At 40.6% G+C, this 9,550-nt stretch overlaps 1 protein-coding gene across 11 annotated transcripts in view; it reads left to right on the forward strand.

Annotated features, from left to right (window-relative positions):
- WNK1 (WNK lysine deficient protein kinase 1) overlaps window positions 1–5,650 on the forward strand; it is a 121,614-nt gene extending 115,964 nt beyond the window's left edge. For 10 of the 11 annotated variants that reach the window (XM_070756450.1, XM_070756451.1, XM_070756452.1 and 7 more), the window contains one exon: window positions 2,749–5,650. In XM_070756450.1, coding sequence (XP_070612551.1) covers window positions 2,749–3,063 — 315 coding nt within the window. In that variant the 3' untranslated portion in view covers window positions 3,064–5,650. The remainder of the gene's footprint in view (window positions 1–2,748) is intronic. The other variant, XM_070756460.1, reaches the window with a different exon arrangement.
- Window positions 5,651–9,550: the final 3,900 nt, after the last annotated feature.

The following is a 9,550-nucleotide window of genomic DNA, read 5'->3' on the forward strand; positions in this document are numbered from 1 at the left end:
CATGGGAGGGTTTCCTCTATTTAAAGAACAGAATTAAAAGTATGATGTTTAGTACAGAAGGATGTAGAAGTGTGTCATGACTGGAAAAGGTTAAAAAACTATTTCCAAAGAGTTTGAACTCCCACTAGTCCTCCATCAGACAGATTGTGTACAAATAAAAGCAAGTCGGCAGTGTTGTTGCCCTTCCCAGAAGAGATCAACCAAGTTTGTACCAAGTGCAAAATATATAATATCTAAGGTACCAAAGGCCTCTCTTTCATTTGCAAATGTCAGCCTTTGTGAGACCCTCCATCAGGACAGCACTCAAGACCAGTGATATGCATGGTGGGAATATTATTATTATTATTATTATTATTATTATTATTATTATTATTATAATTAGATTTGTATGCTGCCCCTCTCCGAAGACTCGGGGCGGCTCACAATAACTAAACAATATCGCTTGGTGGGACCCAGGGGAAGAGCCTTCTCTGTAGCAGCCCCAGCCCTCTGGAACCAACTCCCCGCAGAGATTAGAATTGCCCCCATCCTCCTTGCCTTCCGTAAGCTGCTTAAAACCCACCTCTGCCGCCAGGCATGGGGGAATTGAGATATTCTTTCCCCCTAGGCCTTTACAATTTTATGCATGTATGTTTGGTTTTTATAATAATGGGTTTTTAACTGTTTTTAGTATTGGATTATTATTATATGCTGTTTCATTACTGTTGTTAGCAGACAGACAGACAGACAGACAGACAGACAATATGGTACAAATCCAATAATTAAAAACTAAATTTAAGAAACCCGCTATCATTAAAAACAATCAACTACCCAATCATAACCACACATAAATCTTACTAGCCAAAGGGGATATATCAATTTCCCCATGCCTGGCGACATAGATAGATCATAGATAGGGAATACAAGGAAAAAGCCACTATCTAAAAAGAACGCTGCTGCTAGTCTACGTTTTGTGAAAGATGATGACAATCAGCCAGAAGGCTATTGGAACAAATGTTCCATGAACAGATGAGACCATAATGTAACTTGGCTTGAATAAAAAGGGTTGTGTTTGGTGAAAGGCAGACATTGCCTTATGCATTGCCATAAGAACATTGCATAAGAACATTATCCCATCTGTGAAACACACAAGTGACAGGATTGTGGTTCGGGTCCACTTTGTTGCTTCTGGACCAGGACAGCTTGAGAGAAGTGTGAATTCTGAATTCTTCTGGCAAATTCTACAGGAAAATGTCAGGGTACCTAGCCGTGAAATGAAACTCGAGCAAGAACGAGTCACGCAGCAAGAGAGTGAGCCAAACCACACAAGTTGTAGGATCAAAGAATGGTTCAAGTAGAAGAAAGTTGAAATGTTTTGAAATGGCCAAGTCAAAAGTCCCAACTTAATCCTATAGAAATGTTGCAGAAAGAACTGAAGCACGCAATTCATACAAGGGAAGCCAACAAAATCCCTTAGTTGAAACCCTTCTGTAAAAGAGGATCAGGCTAAATTTCCTCCAGGCTGATATGCAGGATTGATCAACTGTTAGCTGAAATTATTTTGTTGCTGTTATTACAGACCAAAGAGGACACATCAGTTACTGAAAGCAAAGTTTCGTACATTTTTACCATATACAAATATTTAGCTTTGCATCATTTTCGCCAATAAATCAATGAACAAACACGTTTTCGGCTGTGTGATTATGTTCTTTTTATGTAACTTTACAACTTGCATGAATAAACAGATCACATTTGGGTCATATTTCCTCAGAAGTAATGAAAATTCAAAAGTGCTCAGAAAGATTGAAGCAGCACTGTCCAAGTGCCTTAGTTACTTTTCAGGGTCATGCTTGGATAGAGTTGATTAAAGAAATTTGTTTAGCAACTCCCAGCTTGATTTTGGATTGAGTTCCATTGTTTGTTTGTTTGTTTATTTGTTTATTTATTTGTTTGTTTATTCATTCATTCATTCATTCATTCATTTATTGGATTTGTATGCCACCCCTCTCCGTAGACTTGGGGCGGCTAACAACAATGGTAAAAACAACATGCGACAATCCAATACTAAAACAACTAAAAACCCTTATTTTAAAACCAATCATACATACAAACATACCATACATAAATTGTAGAAGTCTAGGGGGAAAGAGTATCTCAGTTCCCCCATGCCTGACGACAGAGGTGGGTTTTAAGGAGCTTACAAAAAGCGAGGAGGGTGGGGGCTATTCTAATCTCCGGGGGGAGTTGGTTCCAGAGGGCCGGGACGGCCACCGAGAAGGCTCTTCCCCTGGGTCCCGCCAAACGACATTGTTTAGTTGATGGGACCCGGAGAAGGCCCACTCTGTGGGATCGAACCGGTCGCTGGGATTCGTGCGGCAGAAGGCGGTCCCGGAGATAACCTGGCCCGGTGCCATGAAGGGCTTTATAGGTCATAACCAACACTTTGAATTGTGACCGGAAACTGATCGGCAACCAATGCAGACTGCGGAGTGTTGGTGTGACATGGGCATATTTAGGGAAGCCCATGATTGCTCTTGCAGCTGCATTCTGCACGATCTGAAGTTTCCGAACACTTTTCAGAGGTAGCCCCATGTAGAGAGCGTTACAGTAGTCGAGCCTCGAGGTGATGAGGGCATGAGTGACTGTGAGCAGTGACCCCCGATCCAAATAGGGCCGCAACTGGTGCACCAGGCGAACCTGGGCAAACGCCCCCCATCGCCACAGCTGAAAGATGTTTCTCTAATGTTTCTCTAATTTTGTTTGTTTCAGGGTCCAGGAATGGCAAGGAAGTTCTCCGCACCAAGCCAGCTCTGCATCTCGATGACATCCTCTCTTGGTGCTACCCCTATCTCTGCAGCATCAGCTACCTCCCTAGGTCCCTTCACCAAGGCCAAGTGTCCCCCTCAGCCATTTGGTTATCCAACAGTGCCCTTTGTAGCCCCCTGGAGCGGGACGGGTGGTCCAGCACAGCAGCCTTTAAACCAGTTCCAGCCTGTGGGAACGGCCTCTTTACAAAGCTTCAACATCAGCAACTTACAGAAATCTATCAGCAACCCCCCTGGCTCCAACCTGCGGACCACTTAGTGATCCCCAGCCACATTGCTGGGTAGACCTTTGGGCAGGAGCTGGGGCCTTGAATTAACTGCTAGGCTCTTTGTGCCCAAAAGGGATGGATGCCCCCCCTCTAACCATTGCTCTCTGCACTCAGTAAGTAAAGCCCCCCTTTCGGAAGATGGGGAGAACGTGATCAGGATCCTCAAAGGACGGCACATGCTTCCTCTTAATTCTTGTATGTGGCAGAATGTAATAAGGATGGAAATCACCACGCAAGTCAGCAGCCTCTGACTGTATAAAATCCACACGACTTAAGAGGCTGGATCCTGTGGGTTGGGAAGAAAGTTGTTAGCCTTCGCATGAATCTTGGTATGCCGTGTGCTTTGTTCCGAAGAACTAAGCCCAGGGGGAAAGCTGTCCATTTTTTTTCATCTTGTTCTATTCTTTCCTTCAAAGCATCACAGTTCCTGAACGAGTGAGCGCACAGATGGACATGCAGAATAGCCCATGCTTTGAGATAAGTTTTTCCTACTTTCAGGGAAAAGATATTAACAGCTTTGACAGCAGCATTAGAGCAATTTAAAATGTTTAGAAGAAAAAAAAAAGTAATAATTAAAAGTTCCCTGCGGACATGTACTTACCATCAGTTTTGATGTGGAAACACTGTGATATATAAATGTTGTTGGACAACAGTAGTTTAAAAAAAAAACGAGTGGAGTATAGAGGGTTAAACAGTCAAAAAAGAAAAAAATGGGAAAAAAGCTAGCTATATCCTGAATACTTATTGGAGACACTTTAACTTTTTTCCTTTTTTATTTTCATTGTATTAGATAAATGTGAATGTATAATTGTATAAATTAATGTACTTGAATACTTGTCTGTTCTCCCAGTATGCTTGCTGGATATTTTAGTGCCTTGGACTTTTTATTGCTTCTGCAGTTAGCATCACCCGCCCGGCAGACTTTAGTCAGACCGAGGGAAAAGGAGAGAGGGTCATTTTGGACATAGCCACTGAAATACCAAAGGCCTAAAACATGGGATGGTTATACTGTAACAGTGTCTGGAGGAGGTGTTGGAGGGGAGCTACTGCAGCTGTATGTGGAAAAGGTAAAGCTATAGAGAGGTGGGGGGGAAACCAGCAATGGATATTGGTAGAAGGTACAGAGATGATGACATGTTCTGTAACCAGAGTTAAAGCTGGGCCGAATGTGAACAGAGAGAGAGAGAGAAAAGAGAGGAAGGGGCGGGGAGGAGAAAGGCTTGTCTAAGGGCAGGCTGACTGAAAGCTACAAAGGGTTTTAGGAGGGTCAACATGTGTTCAGAAACGGGAGTTTATCATTCTGGGGAGCATGAAAAGTCTCCTGGGCTTTGCTCTCCGTAAGTCTTTTAATTCTACCTAGGAAGGGCAGAAACAGCTATTCCATGTTGCGGGTTTCATTGCCAAGGACAGATTACACTTGAAAACACTCAGAATCAAAAATAACTTTGTTTTTTGTTAAACGTCTAAAGGACTTAAAAAACTTGGTACCAAGACTGTAACTACGTTGCCTTCTAGTAAGTAGGTGGGCCGTATCGCCTACTTTCCACTCAAACTGGGTTCCTAACTTGACCTACAGGTTCTCTATTCAAATGACACTCTGCAACCAACTAGTATTACTCTGCATTGCTGCAGCAGGCTGTGAAGGGTCAAAGTCCTTCTATTTTGTATTTGGGAGTAGCTTTACTGCTGGTCTAAAAGTTTGTATACTAAGTAAAAAAAAAAAATGTCTCCCCTTTCCTCCCCCCCAAAAAAAGGTTCCTTTAAGGTTAGCAGGGAATTTGTTCTTTCTGTACTTGTTCACGCTACCCTCAAACATATGCACAGGTTTGTCTTTCCATCCCTTTGTCTCAAGTTGAAGTTTAGAATGGCTTTTGTCGGGAAGGGAGGCCTCGGCATGGTGGCTGGAAAGCGGAAGACCGGAGTCTCTAAGGTAGCTGAGCTCCAACCCCCTTTCCGACTTTAAAGTCCCCATTGTGACGGAATATATGGGGAAGCTGCGGCTTCCTACTGTTAATGGAGAAGCTTTTTACTTTCTGAGTTTGTGGCCCATTCTTCAAAACAAGAAATGAATTGATATGCAGAAAGTATAGAGAATCAGTGATGAACGGTGCCACTTCATGGTTAGAACGATCAGCTGAGTGTTACACGAGGATGGTATTTTGGTTTAATATGTTTGAGGTTGGATTTTTTCACTTGGTTATGCAAAATACTGGTTTTATTTACCATTGATTCCCCTCCTGTGGATTAAATAACTGAGGTCTAGAAGAAATAACTAATGCTACTGAACTGTTAAATTATTTTGTGTTAATATTACACTTTTGAGTACCTTTTTTTTCCACAAGATCTGTTTTCTGAATTACAGATGTTTTCTTTACATTATTTAACAATGTACACTGTAAAAAATAAAAAATAAAAGAAATTCAAACCTTGGGCTTCCCTGGCCGTAGTTAATGGTATGTTTTGCACTAAATCCAGGCATTGCGCTTCATGTACAATTGCGCTTTGTGCTGCAGTTTGTTACCTTCTTTGTAGATATTTAATGAAATCATTCAAATAAACCAAACCTGCTTTTGTTGAGCTGTGGTATTTCATTTTCAGTTGGCATTTGCTTCGTTCAGGGCCCTGAAGCTTAACTCTCGAGTGAGCTCCTGCTGCTGTCAGCAACAGTGACAGGGCAGATGGTTCATCCATTCTGAAGCCGGGGTTGCAATCTCTGGCTGGAAACCCATCTGGCTAAGGCCAAGAGGAAGAATGATTTGAGCTCAGCGAAGAACCTCGTCTCCAACCAATAGTTATATTCAGAGGTGGGCTGCTAAGGTGGAACGGTGACATGTGCTCGCCCCTGAGGTTCTGAATGCTAGCGGAGTCCAGCACAATTGTGCTACTGCGTCTGGACAGGTAGCATGTCCGCGCGCGATTTCGCAATCTGTCCAGGCGCAGTAGCACAATTGCGCTGGACTCCACTAGCACTCAGAGCCACGGGGGCGAGCACACGTCACTGTTCCACTTGAGCATCCAACCTCTGGTTATACTATTACTTGTAAGGCTTAGCTATATTGATGCAGGGCGAGGGTTGGGATTTTTTTGTTTCATTTTTGTAGACTTCAAAAGGGCATCATGAAGTTTCAAATGTATGATGTATGTAGAAGGACTGGCAAGTTGCATTAGTAAATTCAACATGGCTTAAAGTCTCATGTTTGGAAACACTATACCTGAAAGTACTGTATTTTTCGGTGTATAAGACACACCTTTTTCCTCCCTAAGAGGCTGATAATTTGGGTGCGTCTTATACGCTGAATGTAGCTTTTTTTTCCAGCCCTAACTAGCCGCTAACGATCTTCCCAGCTCTTACCTTGCAGACTCTTTCATTGTTTCTCTCTGCGAAGAATGTTTTCCTAGCCCTAAGTCTGCAGATTTTTTTCAGTTGTTCTAACTTGCTCCAGGTAAGTTTCTTTCCAGTGCTAACCAGATGCTAACAATGTCCCCAGCTCTTACTGGCTTGCAAGCACTTTCATTGTTACTCTCTGCAAAGAAGAATGTTTTCCAAATCTTTGCAGGGTTTTTCCATTGCTCTACTTGCTCCGACTGTTTCTTTTCCCACCTCTTACTGACTTGCAAGCTCTTTCATTTTTACTCTCTCTGAATAAAGTCCTAAATAATGTGCTGAAGCTGGTCAGACTAAGGACGCTAGCCAGATGAATATCTGGTAAGCAAATTCTTTTCCCTATTTTCCTCCCCAAACAAAGGTGCATCTTATGCTCTGAAAAATATAGTATATATGTGTGCCAGAATTCAGTCTGTCCATGATTCAGTGAATGGGAAGAAATGGTTTCAAAGATTGAAGTTTTTAATTTTGAAATGTAATAACCGGCAGAAACATACTGGTTAAAAACAAAAATAATTATTTCCAATATTGTCTCACGCATGTTTGCATCACCATTGAAATTTTCATTCCCTCCCAATGAAATCCATGGTTCTTCAAGATCTCTCCGTCCCTGCACATTTTTTTTAAAAAAGCTTTATTCCATAACTTTTATGCCACACCAAAGAAGAATCTACCTTTTTTTTAAACCTATCCTTGTAAAACCTTCCTTGGGACACAGTCTCTCATTCTAAGACATAACCTCACATCGAGGTGTGAAAGAAGGAACCCTGTGTAGATACTAGACAATTAATCGAAGAGCAAGCCTTAAAATTGAAGTATTCATTCAAGGTATTGAAAGGCTTTCTAATTTGCCCTGTGATCACATTTGGAATTTCACATGGTAGTTTTTCATTTTTATGGTTTACATGAACTAGTTTCCACTCTAGTAAATTAGAGTCTTAAGAGACTCTAGCATAGGGGTCACCAAACTTGGCAACTTTAAGACTTGTGGACTTCAACTCCCCAAATTCTCCAGGCAGCATAGCTATGTTGGCTTCTTCTGGGAGTTGAAGTCCACCATTATTACAGGAATGGAAGACAGTGGCCTGGGCTACAACTTAGTTTTAGTATATAATACTGTTTACCCCAAAATAAGACATCCCCTGATAATAAGCCCAATCGGGCTTTTGAGTGCATGGTAATAAGGCCAAGCACTTATTTCAAGGTTCAAAAAAATATAAGACAGGGTCTTATTTTCGGGGAAACAAGGTAGTGTACTCAAACTCCAACTTTTCTCTGATACTTTTATAATTACTGTATGGAATAGTTACTGCAGATCTTGCAAGAGTCAAATTGGGAGAATTCCTAAAGATTTCTTTTAGCCAAATAAACATTTCCGTAGCAATCTTGGCAGTGAAGAGATGAAGGAGAACAAGGCAGTTATACAAATGGCCTGTCATTTCCAGTTGCTTTTAAAGAATGAATGAATGTAACCATTTTTCCAATAGGAGCTACTGGGCACCAGTCATATTTATTGGGCTATCCCCTGCTTCAAGACTGGAAGTTGTTTCTTTGGCCAAAAATGTTCATTCTTTATAAAGTTGAGTCTTGGAATCTGGAGTGTATTTCTTGACTTGCCGTTTAGCAACTCCCATCCTTGTAAAATATAGCACATTTTCCCACTTCAATTTCTTAGGGTTTCATAAATATACCTATGTAGTTTTATTGGCAATAGTACGTTTAAAAAAACAGCTTCCAGTTTACAGCTCCTGCATTTCCAGACAATCAAGTACTGAGAAGATCCAATGTTGCTTAGCTTTTAAAAATCAGCTAAGGGGCATTTCCTTTTATCTCTTCTATTTTAAGTTGCATATTGTAAAATAGATTTATAGAGATAGGAAGCTAGATATACCGTAGCAATCATAAGGTGTCTGTCTACTATATTGTTTGCCAAGGATCCAGTGGAAAATTTCATGTGTCCACTTGGATATTTACATGAATCTTAAGCTTCCAAGAAAACGTAGACTATCTCCAGCTCACCTCCAATGCCCACTGATGTTATTCACCTGGGAAATATTAAGATTGCTCTGCAGTCCCGATCACGAACCAAAAAAATACATTTTTAAAACATCCTTAGGTTAAAATCTACTTGTGACTAGCTAACATGCACACAAATAACTGCCACAGAATAAAGATATAAACAAAAGCCTGTGTCAATAGTGATAGGAAGAAAAAAAATGTGAATGTCTCTTGAAACATTTCATGAAATATTTCAATGCATCCTGAAGCTTCATTATACACAGGATTTATAGCATTCTTGAGAGTTCAAATAATTTTGGTTTAATTTGCATATCACAACATCGTTGGAAATTAAGGAAGTTTATTTGAAAAGAAGGAGCAAGGGAAGATATATAAATGATATGTACATACATTACATAACATCTTACATGTGAGATCTTCCTAAGTCAATGACATTTGTGACATAATTAATGGGACCCTTTTCGATGTTATCTTAGATATTGGTCAAATGGTCCTACAGACAGTTGACCTGGAGATGGGGAACCTATTTCAGCCTGATGCCTCGCAGAAAAAGATGCTTTAAATATCCTTCCTTTTGCAACAGAATACTGATCCAATTTTCATGTTATATTGCAAGAATTATTAGGGGAAGAGTCACTCAATTTAATTTATTTATTTATATTTATTTATTTATTAGATTTGTATGCCGCCCCTCTCCGAAGACTCGGGGCGGCTAACAACAATGAAAAGACAATTAAAACAAATCTAATATTAAAAATAATTTTAAAAAACCCAATTTAAAGAACCACTCATACATACAAGCATACCATGTATAAATTCTATAAGCCTAGGGGGAAGGGAAATTTCAATTCCCCCATGCCTGACGACAGAGGTGGGTTTTAAGGAGTTTGCGAAAGGCAGGGAGGGTGGGGGCAACTCTGATATCTGGGGGGAGCTGTATATAAAATACATATATTTGTGCAAATCCCTTAAGAAAATATGAGTTGAATACAAAACCAATAATCTGCTATCTCTCCTCTCTACCAAGATATGGTAGAGAATCCAGAGACAGTTTACATGGCAATATTTTGCTC

Source organism: Erythrolamprus reginae, chromosome 6 (genome assembly GCF_031021105.1).
Source record: "Erythrolamprus reginae isolate rEryReg1 chromosome 6, rEryReg1.hap1, whole genome shotgun sequence".
NCBI lineage: Eukaryota > Metazoa > Chordata > Lepidosauria > Squamata > Dipsadidae > Erythrolamprus > Erythrolamprus reginae.